At 44.5% G+C, this 20,609-nt stretch overlaps 1 protein-coding gene and 2 long non-coding RNA genes across 9 annotated transcripts in view; 2 read left to right on the top strand and 1 right to left on the bottom strand.

Moving 5' to 3' along the window:
- LOC107054089 overlaps positions 1–2,389 on the top strand; it is a 23,988-nt gene extending 21,599 nt beyond the window's left edge. For both annotated transcript variants that reach the window (XR_006932169.1, XR_005862144.2), the window contains one exon: positions 574–2,389. This is a non-coding gene — a long non-coding RNA (uncharacterized LOC107054089). The remainder of the gene's footprint in view (positions 1–573) is intronic.
- LOC121109059 overlaps positions 1–15,389 on the bottom strand; it is a 19,259-nt gene extending 3,870 nt beyond the window's left edge. Inside the window, exons 1-3 of the long non-coding RNA XR_005862145.2 lie at positions 15,245–15,389; positions 11,702–11,811; positions 3,690–11,225 (exon numbers count right to left, since the gene is read on the bottom strand). This is a non-coding gene — a long non-coding RNA (uncharacterized LOC121109059). The remainder of the gene's footprint in view (positions 1–3,689; positions 11,226–11,701; positions 11,812–15,244) is intronic.
- The window catches only part of KRAS (KRAS proto-oncogene, GTPase), a 21,812-nt gene continuing 16,109 nt past the window's right edge, over positions 14,907–20,609 (top strand). For 3 of the 6 annotated variants that reach the window (XM_015290265.4, XM_015290272.4, XM_015290247.4), the window contains exons 1-2: positions 14,907–15,003; positions 15,825–15,947. In XM_015290265.4, coding sequence (XP_015145751.1) covers positions 15,837–15,947 — 111 coding nt within the window. In that variant the 5' untranslated portion in view covers positions 14,907–15,003; positions 15,825–15,836. 6 annotated transcript variants of the gene reach the window in all.

Genomic DNA, 20,609 nt, shown 5'->3' with positions numbered 1-20,609 from the left:
TAGCATAGGCTACTTTGGAAACCACAAAAAGGCCCTTTCAGTACAGAGTATGAGCATCCACATGGGCACTTGGATCACGGTAACTAAATTCACACCCTGGCAAGTGTCACAATGGATTCCCCAAACAGCAACAAGTAATTGCTGTGAGCTGGCTGCTGTTGAGAGAGACTCGAAGGACTCCCATGGTGGAGAGGTGGTTAGTGTCACTCGCAGGCTAAAAGAGCTCGAAGTGACGGAAGAGGAAATGACTCAGGGCAAGAGAGGAAAATCAACTGATGGCACTGTTTATTAAAGGAGGTGGAGGAAAAATAAGCATAACATCATCAGGTCTGTGCAAAGTATTTCCAAGGTATGAAATTGCTAGCATGAATTATGTATCGGCATATCAGATAATCCTGTATTTAGAACATAGACAACAGCTGAAATGTTGTTGTTGGTTTTTGTGTTGTTTTTTTTTTTTTTTTCCCTGTCCTCCCCTCCCTTTTCCTCTCCTCCCACCCACTCTTTTTCTCCTTTGTAAACTCTGGTGGTTTAGATAAACTGAAACATTGATCTAGCCTCATCTCCCACCAGAGTCTGCAAAAGGAAATATCTGCAAGCAAGATGTTATATAACCAGGACCAGTTAACCATGTGCATCCTTCCTTTATAGTGACTCCTCTGTTGTGGATTCAACCTTCAAGTTACACATTTTCAGTACAAGTAGAACATACAATTTGAGAACGCAAGCATAAACAGTCTACCTTATTTATTCATACCCCAATTTGTAAACGAAAAGCAGTAGCATAACCACTTACATTAGTCTGACAGTAAACAAAACAAAAGAAGTCTTGAAATGGGCAAAAAAGCAGTTCTATATGTCATTTATAGGAATCCCTTCGCACAAAGAGATTTCAAAGCCATTGATGTACACTGTGCTCTAAGCAAATTTTTACTCCCTTTTGTGTCTGTGTCTGAAATAGAGCACATTCTGACAGACTCTGTACATTTACGTTGTATGAGCTTTGTAAAAAAACTGCAATGTAGAAACTGCTGCATGGGTTTGTGTGTGTTTTATTTAATAATTTAAATTAATAGGGGAGCTAAGCAGACAGAATGCATTTGTTAGCTGAAGTTTTGTCAGGATTTTGAGTTTAATATTACTCTTGTTAGTCTGGGACAAGCTTGGAATAGGCTAGGAAGTAGGATTTAGGTAAAAGGTACCATCATTTTATGTAGGAGCCAGCCTTCTACATAGTAGGCTAGAGGACGTCAGCATTCACAAGTAAGAGCTAAATCTAAGCATGTAATTTGGTGCCTGGCAGTTCATATTGACATAAACACACCCGTTGTGGTCAGTTTTTGTGTTTGGGGATAGGGCTCGCTACTTTGCTGAGCTTCTGTTTGAGAATTGTCCTCCCAGCACTAGACTTTGTAACACTGGCTTCTTTCCTCAAGCATCTGAGCTGTTTGTTTGCCACATTTTCATGGTAACAAGTTTAGCAGTGAAGTAGTAGGCTTTGAAAAAGCGTATTTGATAAAGACAATAGCGTCTGTTAAGGGCTGAGGAGGGACTTCTGGTGTGACATCGTTATATGCCACACTAAATACTTCAAACATTTGTGGGAAGCCATTCTTGAAATGCTGCTAAAGAAAAGATACATTCTTACCCTGCCCCCACACAGCTAAAACTCTGCTTTGCTACGTTTATCCATTGTAGCTCATGCATTCTGTAGGATTTGTGTACCTTCTATTCATAGAACAGCTTGTTTAAATGAAAACGCATGCCTGTTTTGCTCTATAAAAAGACCTTATTTCTACAGTCTCCTTTGCTTCTGTTTGAGACAGATCTTCCCTCATTACCCGCCTCTGTCATAGTACAACTGTTAGATGCACACACACTTGAAGAGAATGGCAGCAATTAAACAACGTAGGTATTGATTTCATTGCCAAGTAAAGCCTGGATTCCTGTTTCAGTGTGATCTTGTACTCTACCATGCACAGCTGCTGTCACTCCAAGACCTGCATCTAAGTTAAATGTAAACGTAGGTGGAACTTTTTTGTTGGTGTACATGTGCACACATACATGTGCATGGACAGATGTAGTCTGAAACCAAGGGAAGTCAATGGAAAGACTCAGCACTGACATGACTGTGCTTTATGTTAAGATTTACATCTGTTAAAATTGATTTTTCTTCCCTTTTGCCTTTAATGTGTCACCAAACAGAAATTATGTTTGTCTCTGTATAATGTCTTGGACAATACAGCTTCTGAATAGGATTTTACTGATTCCTGCATATGAATGTATGTGATACAAGTTTGTACTCACCTAGCCAGCCTTCATCTTGTTTCTCCCTAAGACAAAGAAACTGCAGAACAGAATAGACTCAAATAAAGTCAGCTGAATTAGATATCTGTAATGCACTTAAACTATGTTGTTTGTTCACACACACACATATATATATATACAACCCCTATTTCTGATTGTACTGTGATGCTAAATCTTTCTCTGCCTTCTGCCAATGAGTATTTTTGTAATTAAGGTTTAAAGGATGGACATGAACTGAAAAGTTCAGGTGCAACTATGACTGTATCTTTAAGGAGTAAAGTTAATTTTAAGCTTTTTTAATTCAGGAAAAACATTTATTCGAGCCTCACAGACAAATGAAATTTCAGACTGATTTCACTCTAAGCTTGGGGAAATGTAGCTATTAACTATTTCTAAGGAGTGTTTCTCTGTTAAAAAGAAAGTGTTGATGAAAATACAAGAGTGATGTAAGATGAAACCGGTCTATAAGGAGCAGGACAAACGTAAGACATGCAAACTAAGGAAGAAAATCAAGACTCGTGAAAGCAAGTCAGAAATTACTCTTTCATTTAGGAATCTATGTGGCAAAGGGGAATTTTTATCTCAAAGAGAGCTATTGAGGAAAAAGAGCAAGCTAAGCTCATTCCCCGCTGCCTTCTGTCAGGCTGACTGTAGGCTCTTGAAATCTGTTTGAAATGGTAACAGACCTTCTAGCTTTAAAATGCTACAGCAAGAATGAAATGGAAGAGTAGACAGCAAGGAGGAACATAAGAAAGTAATCTTGCATTACATGCTTTAGCTGTCAAGAAACCGTGAGTTAAGAGAACTAACTGGGTAGAGGTGGGGATTGGTTTGTTTCTAGGATAAAAAATATAAGAGAAAAAGCAAAAGAGAAGAGAGAAATGATTTTACTGCCTTGATTATTGCACACCCCCCAAAAATCTCTTTGTTCTATTTTTTTTTTTCACAGCCACAAGCCCTAAATAAACATCAGCATCCTTGCTAATTATGTATGTTAAGGTGCTCTGAGAACTGCCTGGAAGCCAAATGTATTCCATGGTGTCCTAAACACTGTGCTCCACAGTCATTCCCTCTCCATAATTGTAGGGTGAGGATAGGGGTAACAGTCTTCAGGGTCTTATATTTTGTGAACTATACTATTTGCACAATGACATTTTGCAGCCCTATATCATCTTCCATTCCTGGGTCTCGAACAGATTTATAAGCTTTACGAGCAGAGATGCTCTATAGGCATTTCAGAAGAATTCTTCAAAAGCCACTAAGTGACATTCCTTGTTTGTGAAGAACTGCTCTTGACAAAAAGCAGAGCTGTGCTTCTGTGTTTGTCTTCCTGATAGAAAATGTATCTGTCAGCTCTTATGCTGATACATTGCTATACCCACCTTTCACATCATCAGGCTTTCACTCTCCCCCTTGCCCCATCCATGTGCCCTGGTTAAGTAGATCGCTCTTCTCATGCCCCTTGCATCAGCAGCAGTGGTGGCAGGTGAGCCCTCCCTGGCAAGCATGCTGTGGAAAGAGCAGAATTACATCTCCTGCAGAGACATATTTGCCTCAGCATCTTTATCCTTTTGTGCCGCAAAGCTTAAGTCGATACATGACATGAAGAAAGATTTAGCATCGCTAGTAGGTGATGCTTTTACAGGCATGGAAAACTTCACAGATGAGCTCTGAGCCTGCTGCAGAAGCACCTGGGCAAGCTTTGTTCTATGCTGTGTGAGGGCTCAGGCTGGCCTCCCTCTGCAAAAGCAGGGAGGTCAAACCATGGGGTTCACGTTGCTTGTGCTTATCAGTGGCTTACAGGATTACTGGCTATAGAGGGCTGCTAACCTGCACACAGGACCTACTGGGAAGAGATAGTATAAATGAATTTAGATTGTCACTTTGGGGCTGATCTGTGAATGTGAGTAGCCACTCCCCGTCCACAAAAAATCACATGGAGAACGCCACCAAAATTATCTAGCCTTTTAAAACATAATTTGGGAACTTAAACAAAGCCATAGAGAATCTCAGAATTCTGTGCTGGCAGTGTGCTTAGGAGCACTCATCATGTGTGACTTCTCAGCTGTAGTGAATAAGGCTTACAAACACATCTACGGTGCCTGCAGTAGGTGGGAGAAAGCCCGTGCCAGTCAGGAGTGGGGTAGTTCCAACAAGAAAAAGAAGACTTTTGAGGATTTCATTAACTCTTTAGTTATGTCTTCTGTAAAGCTGTGCAGTCTCTGCTCTTTAAAAATCACTTGCCATAGACTATATCTTCCAGTCAGGCCAAATCAAGCAGAAGCATGCACAGTGTCATGTCAGAAACATGTGTGCTGCATCTACACAGCGTAGGGCAACTCTCTGTTCTCCAGTTCTGACACTGCTTGCATCCAGATGGATGCAAACTGCATGTGATAGCATTTCCTAAGCATACCCATGGGGCGGACTGTCTCCTCACAAGTTGGGCCTGGGGGCAAGTGCCACATTGGTCCCCACTCCTGGGATGGTTCAGCCTTCCTGCAGAAGCAAGAAGATTGGGAGCATCTTTATCAGTAAGCACATGCTTCCATCTCCACAATTGGCAATACTGGCTGCCGCAGATTTCAGAGCTCAGCAGGAGAAGCCCTGGCCTCTCACTGAAGCGAGATCTTGCCTCTGTGAGGAGCAGGCATGCCTGCCATCTGGACAGACTTAAGACAAGGCCAGAAGGGTGGTTTGGCCACAGCTCAGTCATGCTCAGTCCTCATGCCGCATGTGAGTGTGAATGCAGCAAATCAAAAGCTGACAGGGCGACAAACCCAGTGATTCACGTTTGCTTCTTAACAATGACACTTTTCACCCTTTGACCTATCTGGGGAAGGTCCACTGACAAGGAGCTGCTCCAGAAATGCGTATCTCTCTGACTTGGGGCTACATGAATGAAGTGGGATGTCAGCTAAGCACAGGGGGTCACTCAGATGCCTTTGAAAACTGAGATTGTGAATTAACAATACAAAAGGCAAATTTGGGGTAGAGATGCGATTTACGGGAGGAGGGAAATGTAAGGAATTCTCACTTTAACATTTGAGGGCCTGAAGCGTATGTCTGTAAAGCTGATTTCCCTGGACTTACTCTTACAAAAAACTTTTAAGTGTATTTGTTTCCCTGGGAAACTGAATTGGCATATTTATTGCATTGCCTCCAAAAAATACATTTTTATAAATGGCAGATTTTTCAGGTAAGTCTGGATAATATCTGACAAGTAATAAAGGATAAGTGTTAGGGAAGAAAAAACCATTCCTCCCACTGAATCTGATTTTAATGAAGTTTTAACAAATAATACACTACTACAGTTACTTCTGATCTCACCTATAATAGGATCATTCCTGAGTAGCTTCATTGACTTCAGTATCTTTATGTTAGTTTATACAACTAGATTCTGATGTAAGCCACTGTATGAAATATCTGGTATACTGACCTGTCTGCTTCTTGTTCATAACTGTTAGGTTCCTGACTACACTGAGATAACACAATGCAGTGTTGATGGATATGTCCATTGCTACAGTCCAAAATGCCTTTTCAGTGGCTTTTTTTTCCCCCTTTTTTCCCCTTCTCTCTTCTATATATGTACTTAAATACTATTTTGGAAGTCACATTTTTCCAGGCGTCACCTGGTTATGAGGACCTCTTTAGAGAGAAGTATTTCAGTGAAGCTCTTTTTAGAATTACTGTCCCGAGCACCATGGCAGTTTAAAATCTCCAGTGCAAAACTGACTGCTGTAGGCAGTGAGAAAGGGGGGGAGAAATGAGAAAGGGGAGAGACTGTCTTGTCTGTTTTCCTGATCAGCTGTAACTTTGTCTTCATTTTGCTTTTTCTTCATTTGCTTTGTCTTCATTTTGTTTTTCAACACAGTCTCTGGTGGTTTGTCTTGTCCAGTTTTAAACGATCCGTGGGGTAAAAGTTGAGTATTAGACAAAAGAGCACTAACTTTGTGGGATAAATATTTGGAGATATATATTTTCAACAGAAATCAGTGAGAAGAAAAATGAGTAAGGTAGAATCTAATCAATTACTCGATCATATCCTTGCTTTTCTTAGGAAGCGGGTGCTTGAAGCTGGCTTCTTCTCTCATTGCTCCTCATGTGGTTATGGAGCAATTCCTCTAAGTAACTGCAATCACCCCACTGGAAAACCAACACTTGTGAGAGCAGAGCTGAGTGCGATGGCCACATCTCTCCAAGAAAAGCAAGCAGCAGCCTTAGCTGAAGTATTTTGGCCCCTTCACCAAGCAGCAGCAAATTTTGATGCTTTGTAGGTCGGGTTTCCTCTCTGAGAGCAGGATACAGAGGTGCTGACTTGGGTATTTCCTTAGGGTAATGAGTCTATTTAAAGTACGCACAGACACTTGCTGATTACCACAAGGGTGGCTATAAACAGCATGCAGTCAATTCTCCTTTGCACAAACATCACTTGCCCCAAGAAACCAATGCTTTGGCATCCTTTCTTTTCAGGGTGCTCCCCAAACCCAGAGCAGCTGCTCAGGTACATCCAACACCTTTTTTTTTTGCCTCCATCCCAGCCTTTGACTGCGAGAAACCCTTCCCCGGGGCTGACCCCGTGGTGTGGAAAAGTGCCTGGATCATTATGCCCAGCTTTTATATTGCTGCTTCATTACACAAAGGGAATTAAATTCACAGGCAAATAGGAGAGCTTCAACCTACAGTGTCCTTAACAATTTTGTGTGCGTGGTTACTGCTTGGGATTTTTAACTTTTCTGTGAAGAAATTCATCAGGGTGTGATACATCATTTGCAAGTCATTAACTCCTTTCACCATAGCAATACATTTTCAAACAACAATAGTGCTCTTCATTGAAGCACTTAAAAATAGCATTCTAGTGCTAAAGGTTATCCGGTGCCTTTCTACTGTATAGCGTGTCCATGACTATATAGTGTGTCTACTGTATAGTGTGTCTGACAATTTGCACTGCGTGTCAGTGATTTATTTGTGAAATTCCTAGAGGGAAGGGACAACCTGTGTTAAAGTCTCAGTGCATCAAATTCAATGATGTGTAATAAAAAAGGTAACAGTTGATGATGTAAACATATTGAGGAGGTCGTGAGGAATATGCTTTCTACCTCCAAAGATGTTGAGAATTGGTATCTAAGGCCAAATGAACTGGCATCGTTGTTGCAAAGCTCAAATATTATTTTAATGCCATCTGGGAGAGACTCACCAGGGTGGTGGGAGGAGAGAAAGAGGCTCACACTCAGTAGCACATAGCAAGGGACTGGTGCTGCTCCCTGGCTCTACAGCATTGCCACAGATCTGACCTGGATCTGACCCTAGGGTGATACCCTGGCCTTACCCTGGTGCAGGACACTGGCCCGTAGCAGGGCTTTGCAATGCTGACCCTCCTTAGGGCCTCAAAGCACCAACCAATGGAACCCGTCAGTGCAGGATTGTTTTCTATTGATGCAGGACATGAACTGCTTCCAATAATTTTAACCTAGACTGCAGATTTACACCAGCTGAAAACCTGGCTCCAAGCAGACTGCGAGGGAATTTCCTTGACTTTTCTCCCCCTTCCCTTTAGAAATGAATTACTGCTGCATGTTTTCCATTTTCCTATAAGCTTTCTATCCAGTGACCCAAACACTCCAAAATAAACACGTACATTTCCTTCCTTGGTACTCTATGTCAGGATCTATTTAACTGCCTCTGCAAAAGCAAGTGATCCTAAAAATCCCACAGTCGTGGTTAAACAGAAGTTTCCTTTATTTGTAGAGCCATCTCTGAGCATACGCGCTACCCTTCAGCACGCATTCACGTTCTTGCAGCGGTTATAGGTGCATTTCCTAGGGCTGCACACTGATGCTGGACTCTAAGTGGCATTAAACAATTTTGATATAACTTATTCCAGTTCAAGTCTGGAACAAATGCAGCCGTTCCTGATCAATTCTGAGTGTGCGAGCTGATAAATAAATGTACAGTGGAATCTTCTGAAATGAAATGGGATGAAAACTGAGTTACAGTGCAGCAAAGCAGGACCTACTATCTCCATGATGGTGACCTTTGCTGAAAATGCAATTCTAGCATTGGAGTGTGTGTAGGTGCGAGGAAACAGTTATCTGTGCTGCTGCTGCCGGTGCTGCAGACACATGCTACTTCTTTCTGTGTTTGTTTTTATATTATCACGTGTATTATAGTAGCAACTAAAGGTCTAAACTGAGATCAAATAATTGCTTTGCAGGTTGCTGTAAAACACATGCATTAAGGTAAGTGTAATTGGTCTGGCTGGAGGTGTTGCGCAAGGACAGCAGAGCAGGATGGTGAGGCAAGGGGCAGGAGCTGCGTGTGGGAAGACATGCTGTTGCTGCTGCTGCACTGAAGAAGAATCTGCTATAAGGAGACATGCTGGTATCACCCTGCTTGTACCATAACTCGCCATGCTGCTGGAGGGTCTGGCCACAGGACTTGTCCCAGGTAGTTTACCTTCTACCAAGTGAGAGCACAAAAATTAGTATATTCATTCTTGGTTTTGGTTCACAAGATAATCTACTAAGAGTACAAGCAGGCTGTTTTAAGGGCTCTGTGACTGGGAACGTGGATGATGCTTGCCTCTCTCCCCACATAAAATCCCATCACTGTGATTTAGTGGTGTGGTAAATGCACTGTGACCGCACAGATTTTGGCGTTGGTGTGCATGAACACTGAAGTCACGGGGATTCCGTGCTGCCAACATTTGGACAGCCCAACTGTGGGCCATGTTCTAGCCCCATTGCTGCATATGTGTGCCACTCATGCAGGACCTCTTGCTGTGTGCAGGTTTTCTGGCTTTTCCAGCAACTGCATCTCCTGGGCTGGCTCATACCCCGACAGAGCCACCTCCCAAATGCAGCAGTTTGTGATGAAGGCTGCCCTGGGATTCTGCTTTCATTTTCCCAGGAGAGATGGGGAAATACATCCTGTCCAAGACATATGTGAACAGCTACTTCTGCTGGAATGCTTTCAACTTCTTTAAAAAAGACCCATTAGGTCCTCATGCACTGTCCTGAGCTGTAGCAACACGCCCAACCTAGAGGTCTAGGTAAAACAGGCAAAAGACCATCAGGGTGGAAAAAAGGATGTAGTTTCCAAAGCCCTGACAACAATTTCTTTTTTCCTGAAGTAAAAAGTCTCCAGCAAAAGAGTAGCTGGAAAGAAAGAAATTCATTCTTTTTCTCCTTATGCAACATTTTAATATTTTTCCATGTGTTTCTGATTATCTCAAGGAGATGTATAGTTTTACCACACTCCAGAGAAAGAAAACCCTTGGTGAGCTAGAAATCAGCGAGGTCTCAAGGATTTTAATAATACTCAGGGATGTGTGTGAAGGCCAGTGAGTGAAGGCCAGCGATGCTGAAGGGAAGGTGAAGCTAACGCAGAGCGAGACATGTACAGGTGACAGAACTGCCATTTCCTGAGAGCAGGACTGCGCTCCAGGTTCTGTTAAAAGGCAGGATTAATCCAGTGTTTGGCTCCAGTGTGGCTCCTGCCCTGGCTCAGCCACACATGTAGAATCCCTTCACTGCTGGCACAGCGCTTTAAGTAGGAGAGATTTTTGCTGACTCTAACTGTTTTGCTTTGGGCAAAGTACAGGATCTGATCAGGCACTCATCCTTCTCCCCAGATCTCCCCAACTCAAGAAGGAGTCACAAAATTCATCAGGAGAGCATCACCGAGCAGCCAGCCCTCACACAACACAAAAGACACAGATTGTAGCAACATGCAAGCTCTCTCTTTCCCCTTCACATGTTGTCCTCAGTCCCATAGGAGACAGATCAGGTCCACAGAGCTGCATATCAGGGTGTCCTGGGTGATGTGCTGCACCAACAATAGGAGCTAAGTACCTAAGTGCTTGATTTAGAGAGGCAGTTTGGACACAACGCTGATTTTTCCAAGTGTTTTTGGGCCAAATCCGAAGAAAGCCCATTAACTTCATTGGCTTTGGATGATGTCCCATATACACAAAACTTGAAGAATGATGCTTTAAAAGAAATACCAGAGTTAAATCGGGACATTTTAACAATTCTCTTTGTATTTGAATTTAGTGGCTGTATGCTGACAATGTAATTAGCAAGATGCTATGTTAATTAATGCCAGATGACATTGGTGGGATGGCAAAACATCCAGTTTTCTGAAGAATAGCTCACAGTTGAACTGTTCCTCTCTCCCCACCCCATTTTTAGCAGAGGAACATACTCAGAAAGTCAGAGACAGCTGAATTAAACCAAAAGTCAAACCATTTACAAATATTTAAAATGTGGCCTATCTCAGCACATCGCTTGCAAGCCAAATCTAATCTTATTGCAGAAAAATATATTAACCTTCTCTCCTTAGACCCCGCATACAGAAAAGGAGAATTTGAAGAGCATTGCGCAGTGGACAAATCAGCTGTCACTGAAGCTGAAGGAGCAGAATTGAGACCTGTCCTTCACATAGCAGAGCATTTGAACGGTAATTTTCAGTTTAAGGATTGTGGATTTCTTGGGATCAACCAGCTAATTAGAAAAGAATTTGCAGTAACATGGAAAAATACATTCGCATACAATCTGAGTTCCTACATGTTAAGCTTCAATCTATACGTGTAAAAATTGTAAATAAATTTGATAAGGCACAGAAATTAACATCACGTGAGAACTATAGCGTGTATCATTTTAATTCATATATTTTCAATTGCACGCATAGAGATATTTATCTATGGATATGGAAACTTCTGTATTTAAGTTCGTGGTCTTTTACTGTATACCTCTTGGAAATCCTGTCTTGAGTAGAATTAGCGACTATGATTGCATTCTACTGTGTCGATGAGAAGAATTTGTGCTGCTCTAGACGGGACTTCAAATCTAGTGGTCTTACTAGCAGTAGGGCGGTATAATGAAGTTGGCAGGATTTCCTTAGCAGTCTTTATTTTCCTGAGAGGAGAGGCCAAAATGGTAAAAACTAAAGGCTGGTACACCCCACACAGCAGAGCTGTCCCCAGTGCTGCTCAGGGGTGACACATGGACTCGTATCAGAGCCAAATGACGTGCCTGCATGAAACCAAATGCACAGCCAATACGAATTCACACAGTCAGGTCAGGAACATTGTCATCCACACACCTTACCTGCTGTTTCAGTCACTGTCTGTCCTCAAACAAGGCACCATAATAGTAGCCTAAAACCACCAGACACCCTAGCACTGCGGCCTCTGGCAAAACAAACTCAAGTGCAATTGCATGCTCACGCCTTGCCAGGACAGAAGCTTTGATGGTCATGATCTGATAAAATGTGCCACACTGCCAGTTGCAATGGCCACGAACCCTTGGCCTAACCGTGTGTGACAAAATTATCTTTACTGGTATTTTTTTTTAACTCACAGCAGGGAAACTTTTAAGCTGCACAAACTCACCTATCTTCCTGTAGTCGTTCTCCACTGGCTTTGCATCTGCTTTGCACAGAGTTAAACACCAGGAAAAACCACAGGAAAATTAACTCTTGTCTCAGCTTGTCCAACAATCTCTGTCAGAGAAAGCATATTATTTATCCTGAGTCTGGAGCTGTATTTTTACATTTCCTCTCCCCACCCCACAAGTGCTGACAGTCAGGTGGTGAAAGCTCATACATTCTCAATGTTAAAATCATAGACTCATAGAATGGTCTGGGTTGAAAAGGACTACAGTGATCATCGAGTTTCAACCCCCTGCTATGTGCAGGGTCGCCAACCACCAGACCAGGCTGCCCAGAGCCACATCCAGCCTGGCCTTCAATGCCTCCAGGGATGGGGCATCCACAACCTCCTTGGGCAACCTGTTACAGTGTGTCATCACCCTCTGGGTGAAAAACTTCTTCCTAATATCTAACCTAAACCTCCCCTGTCTCAGTTTAAGACCATTCCCCCTTGGCCTATCACTATCCAATGAAAAAATGACAAATCAAATCAACCAAAACGACATCAACTCTATTGTATAATGTTTGGGAGTGGGTATATATGAATAAGGTAAGTGTGTGGCTGAAGGGGTTATATCTGCATTTGGGCCTGGTACTTGATTTCATGAGGGAGCTGGGATTGGTGGTTTGCCCTGTGAGCCCTCAAAGATCCATATCCTGGGAGGATCCGGAGGACTGAAGTATGTTAATGCAAATATGAGGAGCCTATGAATTCATAAATATGCTTTAACTTAACAAAAGCATTTAGCTTCAGCACACTGAAGTTTCTGGTATTTTAGACATCTTCGCCTGTGCAAAGATACTAATTCTCTGTGCAAATTGCTCTGAAGAAACAATCACTGCAGTGAAGTCAGTATCTCACTGAACAACACTTCTGTAAAATCTAGGAGGCTTTGCATCACTTGTGCCGACCTTTCAACTGCACATAACTTAATATTTTTGACCACTTCATTTATTTCATCTTGTTGTCAAACCATCTCACCCATAAGCCCGAGGAGGCTTTTCCAAAATAACTTTAAATGAGAGCAAACAGCAAATTTGTAGTGGACATTTATGCACAAATCCACACACAACAAAGAAATCAAGCCTTGCATCCTGCTTTCTCCCAGAATCCCAGCAATTCCTTTTGCCTTCCAACTATTCGCACAGTGATTGTTTGCACATTTCACTGAGATCATATGGAGACACAGGGATTCAAGCTGTCATCAGGACCTGAAGCTTTCACAGAGGACGTTCTCCGCTCTTCTGATCCTAGCAGTGACTGTGTGGGCTTAAAGATGAGCAGCTTCCCCCCAGATAAAGCTCCATAGATGAGAGCAAACCATCAAGGTTGTTTGTGGAACATCAGCATTATGTACAGGACCGGGCAAGTTCTCCTGTGACACAGGCATTTTCCCACTGCGTTAGGAAGAACCACAACACTCACACAGTTTTCCAAGGGGGAGCAAAAGACAAAAGTGAGATCCTGCTATCCTAAGAGAGCTGATCAGGGCACTTCAGTTACCGAACATCTGCATTCAAATCCTTTCTTTGCCTCTTTCGCACCACAGACGGGAATGTGGGTTGCCCACATCCCAAGCTTGTGGTTTTACCACCAGGCTACTTGTTCTTTGAAAGCAGGTTTTTCTTTTGGTTTTTACATCTGCTCATGCGAGACGGTCTACTTAATAAGTAATCTGAATCACTTTGTTGTAGCACTCATTTGTGAGATGATTTTGTATGTTACACTGTCATATGTATTTTCGTGAGTGTTAGAAACAGTCCAGTAAGAACACTGAACACAAAAACGGCCAGGTTACCTACGTCTCAACGGTGAGGAGAAACAGGGATCATAAGATGCTTACCAACTTCATTTTCTCTGCAGTTCATAATAACATATACCCTCCCACTGCATATATGAATCCTTACACAGGCTCCTATAGGAGCGCACAGGACTTCTGTCACGGGGTTCAGTGACAGAAAAAGCTGATTTCCAGAACACAAGCAGAGCAGCTCGTCCAACCTCTTCTAGGCTCTGCCTGAAAAGACAGCATTTTTCGCACAGCAGCTCAAAGATGTGTTTGCTATCTGTGCAATTCTTAACACCTTAGCGCCAGGGAGCAGTGTTAGAAAGCAGCAAGGGGGCTTCAGCTTATTTGCATGAATTAATCACAGGAACACACTTTCTAAATTAGATGGCACAGTCCCAAAGGGTTAATGGCTTTGCTGCTCAGACGGGTACGACCCACAATCACAATGAGAACCAAAGGAGCTGGGAGTTGGGTCGCACTCAGGCGCGGAGAACAAAGCTCCAGCCTCTCGAATTAAATCTCTTGATCGCCAGATGTGTAGGCACGCTGTGTTTATTTTTGACCTTCCATTTTAAAGAGGGAAAGCAAAACCGCTGCAATTAATCCCTGCTGTAAGCCAGTCAGCGTCGCTGCAGCCAGCCCCAGAGCAGGCTTCCTTAGGAGCGAGCTTCGCCATCTGAAAAGATCCCACTGCTTTGGGTGCCATGCGTGTGCTCAGAGGGCCCTGCATTACACCTTCTCAGTTACCACGAATTACGCTTTTGGCCTTTAGTAAGAAAGCAGGCTTAATTATGCAACTGTCAGCTCGTGTAACAACAAAACAAAGCAAAACATTTATGTTCGTTCACTTTCGGACTGAGCATCGCGGCGGCAAGCGCTGAAGCCTCGCATGTTATGAAATTAGCCAATGGTCACCGGGTGCCCGAGCTTCACGGCGACTCCGCGAGGCCCGTCTGACATTTCTCTGACCGGCTACGGACAAAAACGCTTTATTTTATTTCTGCCGAGGCGGCTTCCCACGTCGCAGCGGCCCAGCAGCCGCCGCGGCCCGCTCAGGGCAGGGGGCATCGCCCTCACGGCGAAGGCGGGCGGAGGCAGCGCAGCCTCCCTCCCCCAGCGCCCCGCTTCTGGAGAGCAGCAGCGAGACCGCGCACCGCCCTCCAACCGGGCGGCCCCTCCCTCGGGCTGCGGAGGGAAGCGCCGCCCTTCCCTCTCCACACCGCCTCTCCCACCCCCCGGCCGCGGGCGGCTGAGGCGGCGCGGCGAGGGGAGGGGCCGAGGAGCGCGGAGCGCATCGATCGCTCCCTTCCATCGGACGGCTCGCTCGGCGCTCGGCTCCCTCGGCAGCTCCAGCCCCAGCCCTCCCCGTCCCCCGCCATTTCAGACCGGGACGGAAAGGGACGCGGAGCGGGCGCCGCGCGCGGCGGGCAGGGAGACGCCGGCGTGCTCCCGCGGCCCGCGCAGCGCCGGGCAGGTACCGGTACCCGACCCCCCGGGCCGCGCTCCCACCCCCCTCCTCCTTCCCTCGCCCCCCGCCGAGGCGGGGCAGGAGTGAAGCGACTCCCCGCAGCTGGCCGCCCCCCCCTCACCCTCAGTGCCGCGTACCGCGGGGAGCGGCCGGACGGCGGCCCCCGAGCGGCTCGCGCCTCCCCCTCCGCCCTCCGTCCCCGCGGCGCGGCGGGACAGGTGGCCAACGCCCTCCGGGAGCCCGGCACCTGGTGCTGAGTCAATCCCGCGCCTCGCGCCGCTCCCCCTTTCCTCCTCTCTTCACCCCGCATCCCACCCGCGAGGCCGGCTCGCAAACTTAGGCGGCCCGGCCGGCTCCGCGCTGGGGGAGCCGGGGCGGGGCGGGCGGCGGCCGGGCCGCGGAGGTGCCGAGCCCGTGCTAGTGCCCTCGCAGCGCTGCGGAGCCGGGGCTGGGCGGGCGGCGGGGGAAGAAGCGAGAGCCGCGGCCCCGTCCCGCCGAGCCTCTGCGGCCAGCGGCTGCGCTCCCGGCCTTACGGGCGGCGGGGCGGGCTGCCGTGCCGCTGGAACTTGGGAAGAAAGCGGTGGGGAACGAGAGCCTTTCTGAGCATATTCCGTCCTTCTCGGTGCCCGCGCTGCGCTTCTGTGTGATTCTGTCTGAGGAATCTCTTCCCTTCGGAGCTTTTTGTCCTCTCTTTCCGGGAGGGATCCGCTTTCCGGTAGTAGTAAAGGAACGCGATAGTGAATGAAGCCGCACCGACAGCATCCTCGCTGATGCGATCCTAACCTAACGTCTGATCCTAAGCCTAACGTTGCTTTCTTTGCCTCCAGGTCTGCTAAAAAATGACAGAGTATAAGCTTGTTGTCGTTGGAGCTGGTGGTGTGGGCAAGAGCGCCTTGACAATACAGCTCATTCAGAACCACTTTGTGGATGAGTATGACCCTACCATAGAGGTAAACAGCTTGGTCTTAGCTTCGTGTGGTGGGAGGTTAGCAGTGCTGGTGGGAGTTGTTTGCCGTTGGACGTTACTGCAAAAAATACTGTGGAACAAGACTATATTAAATCAAAACTAAAGAATAGCATCACCCTGGTGTTAGCAAGCTGCTGTACTTCTTGAGCTGGCTGTGGAACGACGGCCGCAGTTCAAAATGAGCAGTTCTGTGGAGTGGAAATGCGGCGCGTGTTAGTTGCTGTGTTGTGTTGGACTCTTTGAACGTGAGTTTGTAGGATCTTCGTGAGGAAGTACTTGCCAAACTCTATTGGAGAAGGGCTGCCAAAACTCACCGGAGCTCCGCGTCAGCCTCTTAATATCAAAATGGAAAGTCACACGTAAGGGGAGATTGTACTTCTGAAATGCATGTGTCAGGCTTTCTCAGCTCTTATCACCAGGATCTGTGTCACATGGTGAGGAATGTGTTCTGGGATGTTATGCTGAATGAGGCAAAAATTTGGAACACGATATTATTTTTTTTTTTAACAAGCAGTGGTATGTTTCTGTGTGTCTAGAAAAAGATGTCAGATAGCTGCTGTAGTGAATTCTTTGCAGTACATGGCACAGTCCTTCAGAATCTGCAAATCTGTTTAAACTTAGGCAGTTCTGTTATTTTAAAGACTTTTAATGAGTAGGCAGGTCTGGCCTTGTAAATATAAGAAAAATACTAGTGTTGTCTGAAATCTCCTGTGGGTAGTTTAATAACCTCAGACTGTATAAAAGGAGAAATGACATTATAATTTACCCAAGATTTTTATGTTCCCGGCACTGAAACTCTGTAGCTTATGACTTCATTTATATGTTTACACAGTGAGGTGCTTCCAAGCTCACTTGAAGGGATCGCAAGGGTATAAATCTGGGCTTAATGTGGTGACTCAGAAATGGCTCTGGAGTCATTCTCAGGTAGACATGAGCGAAAGGAGCCGGTGCCCCAAGATGGTAAGAGGCTGTCTTACTTCAGTGAAGTGCAGGCCTGAGTTGGTGTTCCCCAAAGAGGGATGCATCAGACTGTGTTTGAGGTTACCTTAATGTGCCTCTGTGCCTTGTCTGTCTGATGTGTGGCCAAGTCACCCGTGCTTGCCGAAGGTTTTGTGAACAGATGGGAAGAACGTTTACCTTGCACTAGGAAGGTAGCTCTTTCAATTATTAAGATCTGAAATCTGAAAGCAAAACAGTGTCAACCCAGAGCGTTCTTAAAAAAACAAGAAACACACAACTCATTGAGAGGAACAGGCAAAATGGGATTTTACTTCTTGTTGCAGAAGGAACTTACAGGGTTGTTGGTAATGCTTGTACTACTTGCTCATCAACTAGGTTTCTTGGGTTAGAGGTATATTTAAATATTGCAGTAAGAACTGTTGAGGTTCTACGTTAGAAGCTGCCTGAAAAGGACAAACCTGTCTAAACAGTTAAGGAACACAAGAACTTAAATGTCAGTATCCCTAAATCACTTGAGGGATTTTTGCTAATCAGCAAGTTGAGTGTTTTGAGGAATGCTAAAGGCATTTTAACGATAATAAAACATGCAGTTCTTGTAGGAAGGACATAATGGACAGGATAGGTTGTCTATAAGGCTGTGGTGTGGTCTGCAGTCAACCAGTATGATTTTTCTGGGAGAAACCTATAGCCTGATGGATTTTTACCTGCATCAACTACTTGTTGAATATAACAGTATTAGTCTGCTTGTACTCAGCCAAGAACTTGTAGGGAGCTACAGTTGCTGTTTTTACCTTGTGAATCCTGAGACCTTGTGGATGGATATTCTATCTTTCTACCCACCTGGTAGATCACCTTGTGTGCTCATGGTGTTATAGAATAATCACGGTTGATAGGGAATACATACTTCAGTTACTGTGGGGTGTTCTGTCACTTGGAGAGGCAGATGGGTTCCAGCTAGTGGGCTTGTAGTTGGGTTTAATAGGGCATAATCCCTTCAGAAGGATTGTGTGCTGTTGCTTCCCGTATATAGGTGCAGTTCTGGTATGGGGCTGTTCAAAGAACAGTAGCTGTAGAGGCTCACTTTCCATGCAGTAGGAGGAAATAAGGCCTACAGTTGTTGTGACCAATAAAAAAGTAGTTCAGTAGTGTCACAACTACTATTTTATACCGACTTCTGCTTGTTTTATTACCACGTTTGCTTGTTGCCAAAACATACCTTTTCCTCAAAAATAATGAGGTATTTTGGAGTAGGCAGAGCAAAGAGCTGAGTGTTTGGTGTATATTGTGGATTCCATACCTACCTGGTTGTTCAGTTGTTTTAAACCTTTCATGATAACCATTGTGAAGCCCATCTCTTCTCAAATTCTTACACTGCTGAAACAGTGCAGGAGAGGAAAGTAAGCTGGTTACTTAACTACAGATGCATTCCGTAACATTCACATTTGTACTCTTTTCAGTGGAATAGAATTAGTGAATGAACGAATAAATAACTTACCTGCTTGGGAAGCTTCATGTCTCGTGATTCAGTCAAAAAATATGTATTTATCTTTTAATTTGTATCTGAATTTGTAACGGTTGATGACAGGGAAGGAATTAAAATGACTGTGTGCTGAGTAACTCCTGTTATTCAGAAATACGTTTGTTGTGTTTATCACAGTTTCTTATCACAGTTTCGTATCTTACTTGAAATGGATGTCAAAAGACATTTATAGCCAAGCAATTTGAAGTGGTTTTTTTCCCTGAGTGTGCACACTCACCCTTCGAGATCTGGCTTAATGCACAGAGCAGTTGGACTGATGCCCTCTACTGGTCGAGATTCGTTAAATCTTTATTTGCAGTATCTTCTGTGATTACTTTAAAATCAATTCTTTTTACCGGGTCAGCATATATAGTACTAACACTTAGGTCATGTTTGCAGTGTCTTGGAGAAGGAGCAGCCCTCCTTGTTGACTGTCAAAGGATTTTTCAATTGGATTAGCAAAATCCCATGAGTGATTTAGGAATGCTGATATTTAAGTCTGTGTGTTTTTCAATGACCTGTGCACCTGTGGAACTTCCTCCAATATGTAGTAGTAGCTTCACAGTAACTATGCTATTTTAATATTTAATCACTGCTAGAGTGGATTCCTAAAAAAAGTAGTTACTCTCCTAAATGGGTTTTATTTTTTAGTCAGTGGCTTTTTTTCAGATAAACTCAATTTATGGCAGGAAGCTGAGATATCATCTTCTGTTACTGGTAATTGTTGTGAACAAATGGCATTATTGCTCCTATAGCGTAATTTGTGTGATTTATATTTTGTTATGGCTTGAAAGGTCAAGAACAGTAGGCTGCGTGATTAATTAAATTAAAACTCTTTGATGTGGATTGTGTCTGCATACTCAGAGAAGTGACAAGTTCATATTTGGAGTCATGTATGTATAGTGTTGAATTTAATTTCTAGTTTGCATTTCGTTTTACGTAGTAGTCCTATACCAGGTGCTTTGCTATTGCCATATCTTCCAATGTGCAGTGAAGCTGCTGCATTTCAAAAACATCACGAGAAGGGTTTTTTGTTGTTAAGGGGGGAGTCTGCCCATGTTGGGTTCTGCTATTCCATTTTGAAGTAGAGGGCCACTAAGATGATCAGCGGGCTGGAGCACCTCTTCTATGAAGAAAGGTTGAGGGAACTGGGCTTGGTTAGCTTGGAGAAGAGAAGGTTCCGGGGGGACCTCATTGTGGCCTTCCAATATTTGAAGGGAGCATATAAACAGGAGGGGGAGCAGCTGTTTACGAGAGTGGGTAGTGATAGGACAAGGGGGAATAGTCTTAAACTGAGACAGGGGAGGTTTAGGTTAGATATTAGGAGGAAGTTTTTCACCCAGAGGGTGGTGATGCACTGGAACAGGTTGCCCAAGGAGGCTGTGGATGCCCCATCCCTGGAGGCATTCAAGGCCAGGCTGGATGTGGCTCTGGGCAGCCTGGTCTGGTGGTTGGCAGCCCTGCACATAGCAGGGGGTTGAAACTCTATGATCACTGTGGTCCTTTTCAACCCAGGCCATTCTCTGATTCCGTGATGATTCTATGACAAGTACTGTAGCAGCATAACTAGCTTTGAGTTGTTCAGTTCATCCTGCACTATTTTTTTTTCCTGGACTTGGTAATTTTGTACAGCATGGTAACATTTGAATGTTATCTGCAGTCTGTGTGGGCAGCTATTCTCTGCAGTACTGCTGGGGGTCTCGGCAACCTGAGCTGTTAACGTGCTGGTTCAGTTTTCTTACAGTGCCAAATGGGATTTGTTAGGCTTGACTTTTTGCAGGGGAGAGGGTGGGGGGAAAAAAACAACTGGAAAAGCCAAATATTTATTCTTTCAGTAACTTGGTAGGAAAACACGAACTTGAGCTTTCTCTCCCACATCCTTAGTCTTTTTCATCTCAGGTGCTCTCTTTTAGTTTTCCTGTGGAATTGAAGCAAAACAGCTATGTCAAGGCATTCCTTGCTCGTCTACCTGTGCCGTGCTTTGTGCTCATGCAGCTTTGCTGCTGCTGCTGTGGCATACTCATACTAGCACTTCTTGCAGGAAAAATTTAAAAATGATTTTCTTTGATGAAAATTACTGAAAGCTTTTGTTTAGAGCTCAGCTTTGGGGAGTTGCTTTCCCTCTCAAGTGATAAAGTACACAGACATTCGTATTTTAAAGTAGCA

The sequence above is a fragment of the Gallus gallus genome, chromosome 1, assembly GCF_016699485.2.
Source record: "Gallus gallus isolate bGalGal1 chromosome 1, bGalGal1.mat.broiler.GRCg7b, whole genome shotgun sequence".
Lineage (NCBI taxonomy): Eukaryota > Metazoa > Chordata > Aves > Galliformes > Phasianidae > Gallus > Gallus gallus.
The sequence above is the reverse complement of the archived record's forward strand: the minus strand, read 5'-3'. Positions and strand labels throughout refer to the sequence as shown.